The 19,637-nt window shown below is 56.2% G+C and overlaps 2 protein-coding genes across 2 annotated transcripts; both read right to left on the bottom strand.

Annotated features, from left to right (window-relative positions):
* Window positions 1-273: 273 nt before the first annotated feature.
* Window positions 274-15,259, bottom strand: RASIP1 (Ras interacting protein 1). The gene is made up of 12 exons (XM_070401498.1): window positions 15,165-15,259; window positions 14,780-14,920; window positions 13,573-14,243; window positions 10,699-11,051; window positions 6,228-6,881; window positions 5,553-5,590; window positions 5,170-5,321; window positions 4,948-5,051; window positions 3,526-3,769; window positions 3,149-3,321; window positions 1,557-1,704; window positions 274-701 (listed from the first exon to the last, which is right to left on the bottom strand). The coding sequence occupies exons 2-12, from the start codon at window positions 14,914-14,916 to the stop codon at window positions 502-504; spliced, it is 2,874 nt and encodes a 957-aa protein (XP_070257599.1). The 5' UTR covers window positions 14,917-14,920; window positions 15,165-15,259; the 3' UTR covers window positions 274-501.
* Window positions 15,260-15,570: 311 nt separating this feature from the next.
* On the bottom strand, window positions 15,571-19,188 carry IZUMO1 (izumo sperm-oocyte fusion 1). The gene is made up of 9 exons (XM_070401801.1): window positions 18,887-19,188; window positions 18,472-18,546; window positions 17,811-17,897; window positions 17,539-17,559; window positions 17,142-17,222; window positions 16,867-16,967; window positions 16,466-16,619; window positions 15,937-16,171; window positions 15,571-15,706 (listed from the first exon to the last, which is right to left on the bottom strand). The coding sequence occupies exons 1-9, from the start codon at window positions 19,122-19,124 to the stop codon at window positions 15,571-15,573; spliced, it is 1,128 nt and encodes a 375-aa protein (XP_070257902.1). The 5' UTR covers window positions 19,125-19,188.
* Between the last annotated feature and the right edge of the window lie 449 nt (window positions 19,189-19,637).

Here is a 19,637-nt window from a genome sequence, read left to right as displayed (position 1 = left end):
GGATCAAAGCGAGAGCTTGAAAAAAGCAAAACAAAACAAACAAAAAACCCCTCGAGCATGGCTGGTTCCCGCTGATATTTGGCAAAGCACGCTTCCGAGCTCTGCCCCGAGATTCGTGGGAGGCCCCCGTGCTCCCGGGTTGGATTACGTGCAAGAGGGCAAGCCGAGGCCGTGGTTATAAATACCTCCTCGGAGTCGGCAGGAGCCCAGCGCCCCAGGCAAGGGCCCTGGTGCCATATTCCGCAGAAAATCATCACTAACATTTCCGGGGTCTTAACCAGTGAGACGTTGTCACTACCACAGATGCCTTTATTGCTCCTGGCACTCCAAGCCCACACCCATCTACCCACCGTCCCAGCCTCTACGACCCAAAAACTCAAACTCCCAGCATTCCAAGCGGGAAAAGAACTACAACTCCCAGGAAGTTCTGCGCTCAGGAGGGCTCCAGTGAGTAGCAGCCCAAGAATTTTCAAGGCTCGCGCGCTCGTTTGCTATTGGTTTTCAAGGGGGCGTGGCCACAGGAGGTCCGTGGCGGTGATTGGCCGGCAGTTCCTGCTGCTCCAGGTCCCAGAGGAGGCGGCGGAGTCTGCGCAGTTCACGGTGCAAGGCGTCGTCCGTCACGGTCCCGGTGAGGCGCAGGCGCGAGCTGCCCAAGGGCAGGATGAGGGGCGGGTGGGAGGAGAAGCTTTCGAAGATGTCCCCTATGAGACCGAAAACGCAGAGTTAAGTTCTGAAAATGGGCGGTAGGCAGCAGTGTCAGAGAGAGACTAGGCTGCGTCACGTCCTAAGGAAGGAAAAACTTAAAACCCCCAGCAACTCCTAGAGCGGGGTCCACTCCAGCGCGACTCCTGGAGTTCCCAAGCATCATGGGAGTTGTAGTTCACACTACAAAAGGCCCCCGTTGCCTGGGAAACGGGCGATGTAGTTGGGTCCTTGGGTCCACGAGGAATGAAGGGCTGGAACTTAGTTTTACGGATTCCTTCGAGTGGAAAGCCTGGACCCGGGATTCCTGGGTGACCGGGAGGGTAGTTTGTAAGGCAGCGGTTCTCAACCTGTGGGTCATGACCCTTTCACAGGGGTCGCCTAAGACCATCGGAAAATGTTTTTGTGATTAATCACTATGCTTTAATTATGTTCAATTTGTAACAATGAAAATACATCCTGCAGATCAGATATTTACATGACGATTCATAACAGTAGCAAAATTACAGTTATGAAGTAGCAACGAAAATAATTTTATGGTTGGGGGTCACCACAACATGAGGAACTGTATTAAAGGGTCGCAGCATTAGGAAAGTTGAGAACCACTGTTGAAAGGGAAAGAAGCTGGGGGTCTAAACCCCTAGGAAAAAAAGAGGGAGCTGGGGGCTTGAAGTCCCGTATCCTGGGGAGAAGGGGATTGAAGTCCAGCACGTAGGTGCTGGGGAAGGAGAGGGCTAGGGGTCCAAATCCTGAGTAAGGAGGAGGAAGGGGCTGGGGCTATGGATTCCGAGGACCCAAGGACAGAAGAAGCAAGCTGATCACCCGCATCCATGCCTGTCCCCATTTCTCCTCACCTGTGTCCACAGCATCCCGGTCTGCAGGGAGAGGCTCCCAAGCAGGTGGGGGCCCACGGCCAGGACCCAGCTGGTAGTGGCTGAGCAGATGGTGGAGCTGAGCAGGGGTCAGCGTGGGGTGGTCGGTTCGTAGACTGTTCCATGAAGCCTGGAGGGAAGATGAGGTGAGAAGTCTGTGGTCATTATGGAGCAGCTGAGAAATCCTAAACAGAAAGCCCTCCATAGAGGGGCCGGATGTAGTGGGATGTACGGGTGTCTGTGCAATGCCTTGAGGGCACTGTGAAGCCTGGTGTCACTGCAGTGATGGTAGGGAAGGGTGTGCTCTCAGCTTTTTTTTAAAAAAAAAATGGGGTTTGCTGCTCAGCTGGTGTTGCTCAGTAGTTGAGCATCGACCCATGAACCAGGAGGTCATGGTCAGGGCATAAGCCCAGGTTCCAGGTTCAGTCCCCCAGTCGGGATGTGTACAGAAGGCAACCTATTAATGCTTCTCTCTCACATCGATGTTTCTCTCTCACACCCTCTCCCTTCCTCTCTAAAAATTAACAAAAACATTTTTTAAGTGATTTGCTGCAGAATAAATGAAGATAGGAGTAGGCAGGGGATGGAGAAGAAACTAACTTAGCCATCCCTTCATCGTGTTGAAGCTGGTGATTGTACCTCGGGATTCATTATTCCACGGCGGCTACTTTTTGTGTCTGTTTGAAAATTTCGACACCTAAGCTAGCTGGCATTGGAATCATCAGTGTGGTCAAAGCCAGAGACTGGACCCAGATTGCCTGGGTTCAGAAAACCCAGTTTGGTGAATTAATACCTTCTGGCAAGTCACTGTGCCTCGCTCTCCTCATCTGTAAATGGAGGAGATTAGGGACTACCACTAGGGTTGTTGTAATGATTGAATATGGCAGATTCTAAAGTACTTAGAGCACGGCCTGCTGCTCATTAAATGCTCTGTACAAGTTTGACAGATAAAAATAAATAAAGGAAGTCAAGTGACCTAGCCTACCTGATTCTCAGTTTCCTTGTTGGAGAAAAAATTGCCAATTAGTAACCTACTTCTTGGGGCTTAGCATCCAACCAGAAGTGCTAAACAGTGTCTGGCATGTAGTTTTATGTCCAATGAGTGTGGGATATATATTGATTTTTACAGAGAGGAAGGGAGAGATGGAGAGTTAGAAACATCGATCAGCTGCCTCCTGCACAACCCCTACTGGGGATCGAGCCTGCAACCAAGGTACATGCCCTTAACTGGAATCGAACCTGGGACCCCTCAGTCCTCGGGTTGATGCTCTATCCACTGAGCCAAACCGGTTAGGGCCAATGCGTGTTTTAACCACCCCATTCCTTGGTCTCGTACCCGACTTCCTGAGTCAGTATGTCTGAGGGTGCGGGTCCTGGAAACTATGAATCAGTCCCACTGAGATTCAGATGCAGCCCAGTTTGGACACCTGTTGGCTACTTCCTTCGAGCTGCCAGTGCACCAGCCATGGCGTCTGAGCTGGGACTGAGGGTAACATGGAGACCAAGGGAAGACCCAAGGGTAAGCTGAATACAGAGCAAGGCTGACGCATCAGGGGCCCCGGGTCAGGAATCACCTTGAGCAGGGAGGTGCGAGGCACACACAGCAAGTTGACAGCCATGGAGAGCTTCCGGAAGAACTCCATGGCAATGTCTCCCAGGCCAGCCCCCTGCAGCCAGTCCAAGACAAGGTCCAGGTTGGTCCGGATTTGGACAGCTCGAGACCACTGATAGAAAGGTCGGCCTTGACCTGTGGGGGAAGGGTAGGAGCAGCAATGGGTATATGGACCCTGCCCTTCTGCCTCCCAGGCCCTTCCTGTTCTTCAGCTGGGGACCTGAAGCTTGCTTTCCAGAGTACCTAAGAGTTAGGCCTCAGCCCGTGATCGGTCTGACTTGACCTGGGTCTCAGGGCCTCCTGTCTCTGCCTCCTTGCCCGTCCCAGTCTGACGCTCACCTCGTTCCATCAGTGAGTTGAGAAGGGATGCATTGGAGAAGAAGAACAAGTAGCCGAAAGTCTGAGACACAAGGTCCGGGTGCAGCTCGCACTGGCTGGTCAGTTCCAGAGCTGCCTGGAACACGCCCAGGGTCGGTCTCAAACCCGGAGGCATGGCCTCCAGTTCTGCGCCAGGTCCGGGAAGCTCTGCCCCACCTGTGAAGGGGTTACTATCCAGGAGAGCTGGCAGCGTTGAATACAGAGTCTGAGGAGATAGAGAGATGCCAACAAGATCAGACTACAACTCCCTAGAAGTGTCAGGGGAGCCGCATAGGAAGATACTGGGGAGCTCCGCCAAAGTTTTCTGGGAATTGTAGTCCACTTTGCCTTCAACACCCTAAAGATCTCCATGAGTAAAGTCCTACTTTCCAGTTGGGTTTCTAGCAGGCATCAGGCCTGGGGGACCTCAGGTCTTAAGAAAGGCTTTGCAGAAGTTTCTTGGGCATTTTAAGACCACCCCTGGTGCCTTACGGGACTTACAGTTCCTCAACAGAGACAACTCAAGGAGGACAAAGGATATTGAGCAAAGAGGCCCCCTTTAGTCAAAGAAGTATTTATCCAGAATTCCTGAAGGAAAGAAAAAGAATGGAGAGTCAGGAAGTGGGAGTGGGGTGGCAGTCAGCCAGTGAAAAGTGAGATCAGGCCAAGGACAGGAAATAAAGTCAGAGCCAGAAAAAAAAGTCAAACCACACTTGGCAGGGATGTCCAGGAAGCGAAGCCTTCAGAAGGAGAGGGGTTCACCAATCAAGGCTCCTCAAGGAACATAGACTATCTGCCCCAAAGATCCCCTTTCATTTCATAGATGGGGAGTCAAGCCCGCTATACGCCCAGAACCCTGAGAATTCCAAGAAGCAATAGGATGGTCACGGGTGGCGGTGAGGAACTGGGCAGCAAACAGGTCCTGTAGGATGGGCACTCCAGGGAGAAGAAGGTCTGTGACTCAGAAAAGGAAGTGAATTCAGTTACAGAAAGTGAGTTCAGCAAACACAGGAAGTGAGGGCTGCTTAAAGAGGACCTTTAGTTTAAATGACAGTAGCTAACACTATATAATCTGTCCATATCTAGATGCCTATATATCCATCTACCGACTTATCAGTGACTGACGAATTGACTCAGGAAAAGGGAGGGAGCCTGAGAAAGTGATATAACCAGGTAGGGAGACTAGACTGTGGAGAGGGGATGCTTGCAGAGACAGGAAGAGAAGCCAGAAGGCAGGAAGTGATGCAGGCGCAAGCAGGGAGTGATGTCGGAATAACGAAATGGGAAGCGATGTCAGAGAAGCAGGAAGTCTTGTGAGGGCCAATCGGAAGTGACATCAGAGCGATGTGATGCAGTCAGTGGGAGGTTACGTGATGCCAACAGGAAGCAAAGGTCAAGGCCAACCTTGGTGAGGTAGTAGACAGACTGCTGGAAGGTACACATGATGACTTCATCCAGGAGGGCCATGGCCTCGTCACATAATTCCAAGTCATTGCAGAGCTGTGGGTCTGGGGATAGGCATGGGGGTGAGAGGGAGAATCAGAGGCTGGCAGAGAGGAGCCCAGGCCCCCGGGTCCAGGGAATGGCAGTGGGCTTGGAAGGGCTGGGGTCTGGGTCCGAGCTCACCCTCCTGGTCAGCCTCCTTCTCCATCTCCAGCACCTTCTCCTGCACAAAGCTCAGCAGTTCCGTGGTGTTGGCCATCCACAGCATGAGTGGCCGCAGCTCCACGGACACGGCCTCGGGCGTCAGGGGCTCCTCGGGGACCCCCTCAGGGTGGCTGGGGAAGGAGGACGGGACCTGTGATCCTTGCCCAACCCGACCGCAGTGTCCAAGCCCCGAGATCTGCGTCTAATTGTGGGTCGAATCTAACCCCCATTTCACAGCTGGAATAGTTGAGTAGAAGCAGGAAGAGCAGAAACTTGCGCTAGGACATGCATGGGGTGAACAGAACCGACTCCCATCCCAACCCCCACATCCCCCTCGTTGCTTCTCCCAGAATTTCTCTTACTTCTCTGGCTGACGGTCTCCAATTTCCTTAATCTTTTCCTGTGGAACAACAAGGTTACAGTCAAAGTGAGGGGGATCAGGGAGACAGGCCCAGGGTCAATACCCGGGTTTTTCTAGAAGCACCTTTTAGACAGAGACTCTCCTTGCTTTTCAAATGGACTCAAGCTTCAGAATGGTCTCGCCTCGCCTTTTAAAACACACGCCTCTATGATTACGAGCGGTCCCTCTCCCCCAGGTCCACTTCTCAAACAGAGTTCCTTCTTACCCCCCAGGAGCTTCCTAAATCTCCTAAGAGGCCCAAGCTTTTTGGGGTGCACCCCCTTCGCTGCTTCTCCCTCACTCTAGGCACGGTCTCCCGCACCACTTCAGACCCAGTGAGCTTCCCGCCTCACTTCCCACAATGGCCTCTTCAACTGTTTCATACAATGGGTTCTCGTCCTCCCTCCCCGCATCTCCATCTCCCAGAATGGTTTCTCCCATTGATCCCACAGCTGCAAAGGCAGACACTGCACAGCGGATGAACCCCCACCTCCCAGCGTCCCATCGGACCCCCCCGCTTTGTAGCCCGAGCCCCTCCTGAGCCACCACGGGAGACGTGGTGACAAAACTGGGGTGAAGGGTGGCCCGCGGAGGCTGCGCCAAGGACCCGGGACGGTGGTGGGGGTCGCTCGCTCACCCAGACAGACTCCTTGATCAGACGGGCCAGGCGGCCGAGCAGGCGCGGCAGGTGGCCCAGCTCCAGCTCCCGGGCCGAGTGCTGCACGCACAGCGCCAGCAGCGTGGCGGGCCCGAGCGGAGGCAGGTCCCCGGCGCCCGCCGCCGCGGTGCGCACGATCTCCCCGAGCAGTGCCTCCTCCTCGCGCGGCCGGAAGCGCAGGACCGGCTCGCGGCCGTCCAGGTAAGCGGCCAGCGCCTCGCCGCGCTCCTGCAGCCCGCGGCCGCACAGGCGGCAGGAGAAGGCCCAGCCGGGCCCCGGAGGCGTGACCCCGGGGCGCGCGGGCAGCCAGGGCGGCCGCGCGGGCCCCGAGCCCCCGACGCGGGGGTCCTTGTACATGAACAGGAAGTGCTCGCCCAGCCCCAGCAGGTCGCCGGGGTGCAGCTCGGCCTCCCGCAGCAGGAGGCACCCGTTGTGCGTGACCGGGGCCCCCCGGGACGGGCGCACCGTGGCCGGGCACTCGGGGTCTGCGCGCACCGTGCAGTGGCGCGGCAGGATGTCGGGGGCGTTGAGGAAGGTGTCCACGTACGGGGCCGGGGACCCACCGCGGGCGGAGGAGTTCCCGCCCCGGCCGAACACGTGCTGCACCCGCGTCATCACATAGACCACGAAGTCCTGCAGGGAAAGTGAAGATGCGCTCAGGAAGCGGTTCCCGGGGGAGGCATGCTTCCAAAGAGACCCCTTGCCTGGCCGGCCTGCGTGGCTCAGCGGTTGAGCGTTGTTCTATGAACCAGGAGGTCACTGATTCGATTTCGGTCACATAACCAAGTTTCGGGCTTGATCCCCAGTAGGGGGCGTTGCAGGAGGCAGCCGACCAATGATTCTCTCTCATCATTGATCATTGATGTTTCTATCTCTCACTCTCTCTTCCCTTCCTCTCTGAAATCAATAAAAAAATATTTCTTAAAAATAAAATAAATAAAGAGACCTCTTTACGACAATGACAGTCGACTCTCTCTCCCATCAACTCCCGCCTCACATGAACACTTCCAAGAAGGTCTCCCCCAATCCCAAAGGACTCGCCAATCACCCCCACCCCCAGGAGTGCTGGGCTGTCCCCTAACATCCAGCCTGAACACCTGATACTTCCAAGTCTTTTTTGTTGTTGTTTAATTGATTTCGGAGAGGAAGGGAGAGGGAGAGAGACATAGAAACATCAATGATGAGAGAGAATCATTGACTGGCTGCCTCCTGCACGCCTCACACTGGGGATGGAGCACAAAAACCGGGGCTTGTGCCCTGACCGGGAATCTAACCGTGACCTTCCAATTCATAGGTCGACACTCAGCCACTGAACCAAGTCAAGGCGGGGAAGGAACCCCCTTCTTGACATGGGCTCTACCATTCCCCTCCCTCAAAAAAAAGTGGATGATTCCCAGATCTTTCTCCAGTAGATGCTCCCATCCTCTCACCTCCCCTGAGTGGACTCTTCCAAAGCAATCGCTACAGTGGACTCTCCCATAATATCCAGCCCAAAGAAGGGGTACTTCCAATGTGTGTCCCCATTACTACAATGGACTATTCCATTACACGCCCCCCCTCAAAGAATGGACCTTTCCAAGGTAACCTTCTTTCTCCGAGGAACATTCCCATTTCCCTGCCCCTTGCCCCGCTTACCCATCATTCCACCCCCATCATGGAGGCTTCCTAAGACATTTCCCCTTCTAAATACAGTTTCTTTCAATATTCCCAAAGCAAGGAGTGGATACCTTTAAAGAGACTCCCCCTTTGAGCAAAGATTTCTTCCATTATCTCCCCCCCATGAATGTACACTTCCAAGAAGACCCCTTTTGTACAACAGACTCTCATTTTTTCCCCGCCCTATGATGGACTCCCTTGGGAGGAGACATAATCCTACAATGAACTCACCTATTACTGGTACCCCCCTCTCCCATGATGGATGTTCCCAAAGATGCTCTCCCATCGATGGACGCTCTCAATGTTCCCATCCCCCCAAAAGGACATCTCCGTATAGTGGCACTTCTAGTAACCCCACCTTATTTATTTATTTTTTTTAGAGAATTTAAGGATTTTTTTTAAGAACTATTCTTTTTAAAAAAAATATATTTTATTGATTTTTTACAGAGAGGAAGGGAGAGGGATAGAGAGTTAGAAACATCGATGAGAGAGAAACATCGATCAGCTGCCTCCTGCACACTCCCTACTGGGGATGTGCCCGCAACCAAGGTACATGCCCTTGACCGGAATTGAACCTGGGACCCTTCAGTCCACAGGCTGATGCTCTATCCACTGAGCTAAACCGGTTAGGGCAGCTCCACCTTATTAATAGATGTTTTCAAGGACCTCCTTATAATGGAGGGCCCCACTGCACCCACCAAAAGAAGAGGTGCATAAAAGAAGACCCCTTCCTAAAAATGACTCTCCAATTCTGGTCAAGGGCACATGCCTGGGTTGCAGGCTTAATCCCCAGTAGGGAGCATGCAGGAGGCAGCCAATCAATGATGCTCTCTCATCATTGAGGTTTCTATCTCCCTCTCTGAAATAAAAATATATTAAGAAAAAAAATAGCCAAAACTGGTTTGGCTCAGTGGATAGGGTGTCGGCCTGCGGACTGAAAGGTCCCAGGTTCGATTCCAGTCAAGGGCATGTACCTAGGTTGCGGGCACATCCCCAGTAGATGTGCAGGAGGCAGCTGATCGATGTTTCTCTCTCATCGATGTTTCTAACTCTCTATCTCTCTCCCTTCCTCTCTGTAAAAAATCAATAAAATATATTTTTTTTAAAAAAGAAAAAATATATATATGAACCCCCTTTCTAAAATGGGCTCTCCTGTTCCTTAAACCAAGAAGGGATGCTTGCACAGCAGACACAGTGAACTCTCAGATTACGGCCACCCATGAATAGAGGTGTGCAAATAAATTCCTTTCTATGGTAAACTCACCTCTTACTCCTTTTCCCAAGGAATGGACACTTCTAATCAAGCCTCTTTCTCACAAAGGAATTTCTCATGAACATCACCCAAAAGAATGGATGTTTCCAATGTCTCCCCCTCTTCCCATAGAAGGCTGTCCCATACTCCCCAAATAGATCCTGCCGATTTGGCCACATTCCCAAAATAGACCCTTTTTTTCTCCAGCCTTGTCTGGAGGAATGAGCTGTTATAATATAAGCAATCCCTTTCCTACCATGAACTTGCTCCATCCTGCTGGTCAACAAAGGAATGACTTCTGTTCTGTGCAAACTCTTCTCTGAATAGTCTGAAACTCTCACCCACATTCACAGCTAAGCTGTGAACCCATTGGATCTTTCTCTGATAGTAGAAATAGGACTGTTCCATTAGCTCCACCACCTCCTACAGTGGCCCTCCCATTGATCCCAACCGTACCTGTTGAGCTTGGCTGCCCAAAAGCAGACACCACTCTAAGGATGATTCTCTTAATCATCACACAAAAATATGAGTATTTCCACTAATACATTACAGTTCTATGGATGAAATAACTTCCCACCGACTCCCAACTGCCAGCCCTTTCTCCCTCTCTGCTCCTTAACACTCCAACAAGTCGATTGCCACCCAAATATGTAAAATAGAAAGATCAGTACCACCTGCCCCCATCAACCATGGTCCAATCGTTCCGGCGTAAGCCACCTTTTAAAAAGGGATTCGTCCACTCCTCTCCTGGAAATAGAGGCTCACCCAGGAGACAGACTCTCCCGTTACTCCCCCTCAGGGCACTTTTATGGAGATCTTTCTACAACAGGCGGTTCCATTCTCCCTTGGAATCCAGTGCCTTCCCCAACTTTGAATAAAGGCAACTATTCCCTACTCGTCCCGGAATCTTTCTCAGCCATCTATCCTCCTCCACTCCTACTCTCCTCTCCGAAAATATCTCCTACCTTGTCCTAACCCAGAGGTTCTCAACCTGTGGGTCGCGACCCCTTTGAGGGTCGAACGACCCTTTCACAGGGGTCGCCTAAGGCCATAGGAAAACACATAGATAATTACATATTGTTTTTGTGATTAATCACTATGCTTTCATTATGTTCAACTTGTCACAATGAAATTGGGGGTCACCACAACATGAGGAACTGTATTAAAGGGTCACGGCATTAGGAAGGTTGAGAACCACTGCCCTGACCGGTTTGGCTCAGTGGATAGAGCGCAGGCCTGCGGACTCAAGGGTCCCAGGTTCGATTCCGGTCAAGGGCATGTACCTTGGTTGCGGACACGGGAGTGTGCAGGAGGCAGCTGATCGATGTTTCTCTCTCATCGATGTTTCTAATTCTCTCTCCCTCTCCCTTCCTCTCTGTAAAAAATTAATAAAATATATATTTTTTAAAAAATATCTCCTACCTTGCTGGGACCACACCTTCCAGCACACGGTAGCCCAAGGAATTCTGGGGGTTGTAGTTCTGTCACCCTTCAACCTACGGTGGGGCACAGGGTTATCTGGGGGAGAGGGGCTGAGCTCACCTGGGCATCCTGGTAGCCCTGGAGCAGCAGGAAATAGGGCCGGTTGCTGGGGGCCTGGATGAGGCACTGGGTCAGCTGGTCGAAGTCGCTGGGGTCCGTAGGTACTATCTGGGCGTCGGCTGCCCCCGGAGCCATGCTCAGCGCCTGCTGCCTGCGCTCCTGCTGCCGCCTTCGCCGGCCCTGCAGGCTGAGCTCCGACACGCTTCGCCGCAGGGAAAGATTTTCCGAGCGCTCCTTGCCCGACCCAGCCTGGGTACCGGACCCCGACCCGGGGCCGGGGCTGGCCAGGGCCGCCCCACCGGATGCGGCCCGAGAGCGGTTCTTCTGTGGCCTCCACAAGGCGGGGCCTGAGCCTGCGGGGAGAGACGAAGAGCAAATAAGGCTGAAACTGGAAAACGACCCAGGGAGAGACAGCCTCAGAAATCGGGAGGTTATCAAGAGACAAAGAGTTGCCCTGGCCGGTTTGGCTCAGTGGATAGAGCATCGGCCTGCGCAGGTTCGGTTCTGGTCAAGGGCACATGCCTGGGTTGCGGGCTCGGTCCAACGTGCGGGAGGCAGCCAATCAAAGATTCCCTCTCATCATTGATGTTTCTATCTCTCTCTTCCTCTCCCTTTCTCTCTGAAATCAATTAAAAATATATTTATTTTAAAAGGGAGAGAGACCAAGCGTTGGCACTAGAGAGATGAGCTGCTCCCCAGGTTTAGGGGTTGCATATGCTGCCCCCTGCACCTGGAATATATGTTTTTTCCGCCTGACTCCTACCCATCCCCATCTTAAAGTGTTCACCTCAGAAATTCATTCATTCTTTCAACTAATCTATTTTGAGCATCTAGTATGTGCTGGGCTCTCTTCTGGCCACTAGGGACTTTGCAGTGAACAGAGAAGACCCCATGGAAACAGAACACCCTTCCCTGACATTCCAAGTTGAAGCAGAGAATGGCACCCCTGGGCGCTTGGGGCTCTGTCTGGGCCCAGCACAGCCCTGGCATACAGTTGGCGCCTAGTGGATGAAGTGGACCAGTGAACTGGTGTGTTTCTCACGAGGCTGTAAAATCTAGGAGGGTGGGAACTTCACCTGTCAGTGTCCCCACTGTATTCTCCCAGGGTCCTAAATAATGTGTGGCCCAGAGTAGGCGCCCAATGAATGCTTTTTGAAGAAGAAGAAGAAAAGAAAACAGACAATGATGGCCCAGCCGGTGTGGCTCAGCGGTTGAGCATCAACTCAGGAACCAAGAAGTCATCGGTTCGATTCCCAGACAAGGCACATGCCCGGTTGCAGGCTCCATCCATAGTAGGGGGCATGCAGGAGGCAGCCTTGATGTTCCTCTCTCATCGATGTTCCTATCTCTCTATCCCTCTCCCTTCCTCTCTCTCTAAAAATCAATAAAAACATTTTTTTTTTTGAAATCCTCACCCGAGGATGTTTTTTCATTTAGTTTTAGGGAGAGTGGACGGGAAAAAGAAAGACAGAGAAAAATATCAATGTGAGAGGAACACATGGATTGGTTTCCTCCTGCACCAGCCCTGACCCGCGGAGGAGCCAGCAACTAACGTAAGTGCCCTTGATCGGAATCTAACCCGGGACCCTTCAGTCCGCAGGCGGACGCTCTATCCACTGAGCCAAACTGGCTAGGGCTAAAAAAAATATTTTTTAAAAAGACAATGATACTTATAATTGCCATTCCACATTAAGCAACTAATGCGCCAAGCACTGGGCTAAAACTCCTTCTATACACTATCTCCTTGAATCTTCTAGCATTTTGCTGACTTTAACTGACTTAGAACGGGTTGGACTCTCAGCTTGAGTTTAAAGCCTATGAGCTTAACTGCTACAACCACTCTATCTCCCAAAAGGAGACGCAGAAACAGAAAAGAGGTTACAGGACCCCTTGAGCAGCCCCTAGTCCTGTGAGCCTGGCCCCACCTCTGCCAGGCCCTGCCCCCCATTTGCTACTTCACCAATGGCACCGCCTCCAGTTCCAGGCCTGATCTTCCCTGGTCTCCACCCTCAAGCCCCAGCGCTCAGACTTGGAAGCCAACCCTGCTAAGGCCACCAGCTCCAAGGCCCGCCCCCGGAGGCTCCGCCCATTCTCAGGCTTTGATCTCGCAGCCCATTTCTCCGCGCACCAGGTCCCGCCCCCTTCTAGGCTCCATACGCAAAGGGCCGCCTGCCCTTAGGAGCTACTGCTCTGAGAGGCCTCCAGCCACAGGATCCCACTCCACGCATCCGCCCCGGCCAACACCTCTATTCTGCAGGCCCCGCCCCAACACCAGAGGCCCCGCCCGTGGGCGCTGCCCTTACCCCAAGGGCTCTGGCCTAGCACATCTGGCTGACCCGGGGTCGAACCCAGCCTTTCCTCCACTTGACCCCCGTGCTATGGTCCCGCCCAGTCCCTTTCCAGGGGCTTCGCTTCCAGCCCTGCAGGCCTGCCTCGCCCTGGCCCCGCCTCCCCACCCCCCCCACCCCCCCACCCCCCCCACCCCCCCCACCCCCGGTCAGCTCCAGCCCCTTTCAGCAGGCCCCGCCCCCAAACCCGGCCCATCCCTCCGCCTGGCCCCGCCCCTGGGTCAGATCCCGCCCCTTTCCGCAGGCCCCGCCCCCAAACCTGGTCCATCCTCCGCCTGGCCCCGCCCCTGGGTCAGTTCCGCCCCCAGCTCCCGCCCCTTCCCGCAGGCCCCGCCCCCAAACCTGGTCCATCCTCCGCCTGGCCCCGCCCCTGGGTCAGTTCCGCCCCCAGCTCCCGCCCCTTCCCGCAGGCCACGCCCCCAAACCCTGTCCATCCCTCCTCCTGGCCCCGCCCCTGGGTCAGCTCCCGCCCCTTCCCGCAGGCCCCGCCCAAGGCCCCGCCCCCAGGCCCCGCGGGCCGCCTCACCTTCGCCGTCGGAAGCGCCATAAGCCTCCTGCTCCAGGCGGCGAGCTTCCTCGCGGCCACGTAGCTCGAAGCGCCGCGCCCAGCCGGGCCGCGCCCGCCACAGCTCCTGCACCAGCAGCGGGCGCTCCGCGTCGCCCAGCACGCGCAGGTGCTCCGCGCGCCACTCGCCGTTCCCCAGGCCGCCCGCCGCGGGCCGGCCCAGCGCGTCGCACAGCGCGAAGGCGTCCACGCAGTTGCTCTCGCCGGGGCCGCCGCCGGGGCTGCCGGCCAGCCCGTAGCGCTCCAGCGCCTCGGCCACCAGCTCGCGGGCCGTGGAGCGCGCCGTGGCCAGCACACTCTTGTAGTTGGCGCCCGACGCCAGCCCGGCGCCGAAGATCTTGAGGACCCCCGGGGGCGCAGTGGCGCGAGTGGCCAGGGGGGGCTCGGGGGCCACGCCCGCCGCCAAATCGGGCAGCTTCTTCTCGCTGGCCCAGCGCTGCGCGCTCCCCGGGGTCCCGGGACCTCCCGCGACCCCGGTCCCCGAGCCCCGGAAGAGCTGGGAGATGCGCTTGGCGCGACTCCCCGAGGCTCCCCCGGCCGCCTTCACCGCGCCCACTCGCCGCAGCTCCACGTGCGGCGGCGGCGGGGGCAGCGGCTCGCTGCTGCGGCTCCCCGTGTCGGAAGAGGAAGACCTGGGAGCCCGCCGAGGAGCGGAGATGCGGGAGAGAGAGACGCGCAGAGACGCGGGAGTGAGAGAAGGGGGGAGGCGGACAAAGACCCAGATTGGGGGGGAGGGGGGCAGAGACCCCGAGGCAGAGTGACAGAGACCCATGGAGACGGGACAGAGACGGGCAGAAAGGTGGGAAGCGAGCGTAGGGCGTATGGAGATGCGAGGTGGGCAGAAGCCGGAGACAAGGAAAGAGATGAAATAAATAAGTAAGTAGGCGAGTCCCACAGAAGGGAACCTCCAAGGGTGATCAGGGAAAGAAGTGAATCAAATCCATCGCCTTCTGGGTCCCCATCCTGTGTCCACGCCCAGCACCTCCCCCACCCGGGCCCTGGATCTGGATCGCCGTGGCCCACTGTGTCCTTCCGACCGACCGACCACCAGCTCACTTGCCCATTCAGAGGTCCCTGGCACTGCCTAGGGCAGGGCCTGGGTCATCGACAAGGACAGGCAGGAGGCAGACGGGGCAGGGGCCGGAGTTCCGGGGAGGAGGGCACTCACTTGACGGAGGCTGCGCTGGGCCAGCGCCGCCCCAGCTTGGCCAGCTGCTTCCTGGGATAATTGATCCAAAGGCCCACGGGCAGATGCAGCTTCCCGAAGCGGGGGCTCCCGCCCTCCTTCCGTTCACCAGATAGCATGGCCCTACGGGGAGGGTGGGCAAGGCCCCGACTCCTGAGGCTTTGAGTAGTGGGGATGGGCTAGAGGGGAGGAGGGGAGGGCCTGGACTTGGGTCAGAACCTGGAGGGGGCTGGGGCCCAGGCTCCTGAGTCTGGGTAGAGGAAAGGGAAGGGAGCCCGGACTCCTGGGTGTGGGACGGGAAGTGGCTGAGAACTGAGTCCTGGATCTGAGGGAGGAGGGATCTGGACTCCCGGGTCCCGGCTCTTACCCTGCTTCGGGTCCCAGCAGCACCCCGGGGGGCCCTGGCTCCGTCGGCCTGGGTCTGCTCCCGACCCCACTGCTCCTGTTCAGCCTTTCCTCTGCCCCAGCTCCCAGCACTGGGTGGGGGACAGGAAAAGGCCAGAGGAAACCCGGCAGGAAGAGCGGGGAGGGGGCGTCCTGTGAGGGGACCGGGCCTGGAGGAGGAGATCTGGGTAGCGCTGGCTCTGCCCCACTCCTTAATTCTGGATCGCACAGCAGCCCGCTGGGCCCTGCCAGGACCCACGGGGGGGCCTGGCTCCAGCCCCTCCTCCCTCGGAGAGGAGACTGTCCCCAGACCTCTCCTCTTCGGGGAACCCCAAGTTGAGATCAGTATGGAGGAGTGAGTCAGATACTTAAAACAATCAAATAAATCTTTATTGGCTCCTAGATTTTTCGTCCTTTTTCTCTGGAACGTTGGGGCTCTGAGCAGCCTCCTTGGCAGTGCTGACCCAGGACTTTATGGAATCAATGAAGTATCCAGGATTCTTCTCGGACCAATAGCAGAGCATCCTGGGAGACAGTGGGGTGCACACAGCCAAACCGGGTCAGCCCCCAGCCCCCAGTATAGCTGATCTAGCCATTATCCGAGCTTCACCCTCCTAGGGAAGCCCCAACTGGTGGTCCACCCCCCACCCCCCAGTGGCAGTCCAGGGCTCAGGGCTCCACGGCTCCCAGACCCACCTCTGGACTGGAAGTCCCGCCCCTCAGCCAAGCCCTGCCTTTCTCTGCAGGCTGCTCACAAGATGACAATGCTGGCTATCAGCACCACAAAGCCCCAGATCAACAGCCCCACCAGGAGGCTTCTCAGCATGTTCTCCACCGTCGGGGACTGCGCCGCGGAAGATGGCGACGGAGGCGGGATGGTGGTGGTGGCCGACTTGTTGGGCGTCCAAGTCACCTCGTCCAGGGTCACATCCTCCGGGTTTGGGATGATGTTTGTGGACGGCGTCTCCTCCACAACTCTTTTGGGCAACACTGATAGAGGAGGAGAAAGGGATCGTCCTGGGAGGCACCAAGAAGGTCCCAGCACAGCCAGGGCGAGCCCTCGCGGCCCCGGCCCGCCCCCGGACCCAGCCCCAGCAGGAGATAATTAACGTGCCTCCGACGGCTTACTCCGGAACCCACCCCGAAGGAAACCCTGCCTACGTGGCCAAAGCCACACGCGGGGCAGGAAGTTATGCCCCCGCACACGCCCCTGAAGCAGGCCGCTCCCAACCCCGGACCCCGGACCCCGGAATCCCATTCTCCTCTCAGCTCCCCCGCACTGACCTCTGACATGATAACGGATGATGGTGGCGGGGCTGTTTTTCACGGTGTTCAGCTGGCAGCGGTAGGTGCCCGCATCCGATGGATTTACCTTGGTCTTGGTCAGGGTGGGCGCTGTCCCCTTGTACACCATGCTCTCAGGTTTGTTCTTCCAAACCTAGACCCAAGCTCAAGGGGTCACAGAGGCCTGGGGAGTTCAGGGGTTGGGGGAAGTACAGGGGTAAGAAGATCATGGGTCTCAGTGGGGGAGATGGGAGTCCTGTGTACTGGTCGGGGTGTAGGGTCCAGAAGGGGTCATTGGCAACCAAACCTCTAGGTCATGGGTCATGGGGAATGTGAGACAGGGGGGGGCACACGGGCCTGGGGGCTCGGAGTTCAAGGGGTACGGGGTTGGAGGCCCCCACCCTGTAAAAGGTGTAATCAGTCAGGCCTTCAGAGATGTGATGCCAGCTGAGCTCACAGTCCAGGATCATGTCTTCCATTTCATGGACATTGACTCTGCGCTCTGGGGACAGGGGGTCACCGTGGGATGGCGCTTTATGGCTCTTGGCCTTCCCCCAACTCCCCTCCACTGGGTCAGCCCCGCCTCTTCTCTTCCGCTGACGGTGGCCTGGGCCTTCTCCAGACTCAGTCACACCCCGTTTGCGCCCACCCCTCCTCTCGGGCCCAGCTTTCTCACCCCCGCAATCCATGTTCTTCCGACAAGCGTGAACCTTCTTCTCGCAGGAATTGCACCAGGTCAGAGTCTGCAACATCATACCTGCGGGAGCAGGGTCGAGGCTGTCTGCGCCCCCTGAGAGGCGGGGCTAAAAAGAGAGGGCAAGGGCAAGGCCGCAGGGTGGGGCGGGGCAGGGCAGGGCAGGGCTCGAGCCCAGCTCGGTAGGAAGCCAGGATCTAACCAGGCTCTGGAAAGAGTGCTCCCCTAGATGGCCTTGGTGCAGAAGGAATGCTGGAGATCCGGAACCTCGCAGGTGCGGAGAATGAAGACACAGGAGACCCAGCAGGGGGCGGAGAAAGGCTGGGCATTCACAGCAGGGATGAGGGAAAGAGGACCAGCTCCCATACCCCACACTCACCGCATTTGTTGGGACAGAGAGCTGCGTCGGAAGAGAGAGAGAGAGAGAGAAAAAAAAGACAATCATATTGTTAAGCTAAAGGGGATGAGAGAGGGGGCAAAGGCTAGGGCTGGTGCTGGAGCTCCCAGCTTTGCGGGAGGAAGGACCTGGGTGCCTGAACCCCTGGATCTGAGGGAGGAGGGACCCGACCTGGAGAAGCAAGGGGCTGGGGACAAGGACTCTTGGACAGAGGATGGAGAGGCTGCGGGCCCGGAACTCCCATCTTCCCTCACCATCTTTTTGGAACAGAGAAACGTGTCTGGCAAAGGTCTCCTTTTGCTGCTTCAACATCCAGAACAGCTCCTTCACGAGGAGCTCACCTGGGAAGAAGCAGGATGAAGCGGAGGGGTCCCCTCCCCGCCTCCAGGTGTGAGCTACAGGAAGTGTGTCTCTGCCTGCAGAGCCTGGCTCTCAGAACAGTGAAACTGAATGGCCACTGAACATACTGGCTAAGCAACGGCTGGGACTAGAGCCCTGTTGTGGTGTCCGGTGGAGGGTGACAAAGCTGCAAGGCCACACAGCTAGCAAGTGGCAGAGCCAGGAATCGAACCTAGGCAGTCTGGTTCCAGAGCCCAGTACCTGGCCAGGTGTCACCATCGATCACTTCCCTGAGAGATTCTGGAGCCCCTCCCCTGTCCCCTCCATGCATTTAACTATCTTTAAAAACATATTTTATTGATTTTTTTACAGAGAGGAAGGAAGAGGGATAGAGTTAGAAACATCAATAACATCAATGAGAGAGAAACATCGATCAGCTGCCTCCTGCACACCCCCTACTGGGGATGTGCGGGCAACCAAGGTACATGCCCTTGACCGGAATCGAACCTGGGACCCTTCAGTCCTCAGGCCGACGCTCTATCCACTGAGCCAAACCGGTTAGGGCCATGCATTTACCTTTTACATCACTGTCCGTGATGCGTTTCAGTTCCTTCAGAAAACTCCAGGTTCCCTTTTCCAGTGTGGCATCATCTGTGGCGGGGTAGATAGAACCTCAGATTCCAGTGTTAACTGTATGGAGGGCTCACCTAGTCTTAGAAACTACAATACCCATGGGGCCACTGGGCAAGGATAGGCCTGGTGAAGGGACTATCCGCCTGTTGCTTTCTGGGAATTGTAGTTCTGTTGCACAAAATTGTAGGATAAGGGGTAGGGGGAACACAGTATTTGCTAGCCCTGGGGAAACCCCCTAAATCTGTACCCAAACCCAGAAGACTCTGCCTCCAGCCCTCTCATCCCTGCACCCAGCAACCCTAGCCCCAGACCCCTCCTTTCCCAGGACCCAGGAGTCCCGGCTCTGCCTGGCCCTCACCGACGACCTCCAGAAAGGACTCGTCCTCCTCAAGCTCCAGATTCTTGAAATCCTTCACGGCATCCTCTAACTTTTCCATCAGGGATTTGTGATGCTCAGCCCCCAAGTGGTCGGGCAAGTAATCCGTCTCCAAGGATTTTAGAGCCTCCACGACCCTTTTATCACACCAGAGACAACCCAGGGCAGGAAGCAGGCAGCTGCCCAGCGCGGCCACCAGGAGAGGAAACCGCGGCCCCATTGAGGCCAGGGCGTTCAATCCACGCCGACCTCCGGGAAAGGTCCTTTCACCCGGAGGCCGTGAGCGCTAAACGAAGAGATGCCCTTCCCCGAGACGAACGGACCCCCCCCCCCCCCCCCACCTCCCCCGATTGTGCAGGGCGCACACTTCTCGTTAGGAACACGAGGAGTCCCGATGCACCCACATCAGCCACTGCCCGATCCGGACTCCAGAGCCTTGTGTCCGCAAACACTAGGGTTCGCGAAAGAGCCGGGGGTCCAGGCTCTGAGGGTTTTGCGAGAGGAGGACCCGGCCACGTCCCTCCACCCTACTATTTTCCCACTACTAAAATGAGGGGTTTTGGTTAGGGGCGAGGGTGAGGTTGGTTGCGTGGTATCGAGAGCATTGGACTGGGGTCAGAAGCACGGCTCGCCCCTCGCCACGAGGTACTCCCACGGCCTCCGACTACTAACTTCCTAGTTGGAGGCCCAATTCTCAAGGGATACTCCTTGGGGGCTTCCTTGGCCCCGCCCA

This window comes from Myotis yumanensis, unplaced genomic scaffold (assembly GCF_028538775.1).
Source record: "Myotis yumanensis isolate MYYU_CA2020_CCGP unplaced genomic scaffold, mMyoYum1.0.hap1 SCAF_23, whole genome shotgun sequence".
Taxonomy (NCBI): Eukaryota; Metazoa; Chordata; class Mammalia; order Chiroptera; family Vespertilionidae; genus Myotis; species Myotis yumanensis.
Note: the sequence above shows the minus strand (reverse complement) of the source record. Positions and strands in the feature narration are given on the sequence as shown.

Excerpts from the sequence above, each read along its gene's own strand:
- RASIP1 (XM_070401498.1), bottom strand. The coding sequence starts at position 14,916 with ATGCTATCTGGTGAACGGAAGGAGGGCGGGAGCCCCCGCTTCGGGAAG. Across the intron at positions 5,052-5,169 it reads GAAGGAGGCTGACCAGGAGG|ACCCACAGCTCTGCAATGAC; the intron begins GTGAGCTCGGAC and ends GCCTATCCCCAG. Across the intron at positions 702-1,556 it reads CCGGGATGCTGTGGACACAG|GGGACATCTTCGAAAGCTTC; the intron begins GTGAGGAGAAAT and ends TCGGTCTCATAG.
- IZUMO1 (XM_070401801.1), bottom strand. The coding sequence starts at position 19,124 with ATGGGGCCGCGGTTTCCTCTCCTGGTGGCCGCGCTGGGCAGCTGCCTG. Across the intron at positions 17,560-17,810 it reads TTCTCTGTTCCAAAAAGATG|CTCTCTGTCCCAACAAATGC; the intron begins GTGAGGGAAGAT and ends CTTCCGACGCAG. Across the intron at positions 16,620-16,866 it reads CTGATTACACCTTTTACAGG|GTTTGGAAGAACAAACCTGA; the intron begins GTGGGGGCCTCC and ends GCTTGGGTCTAG.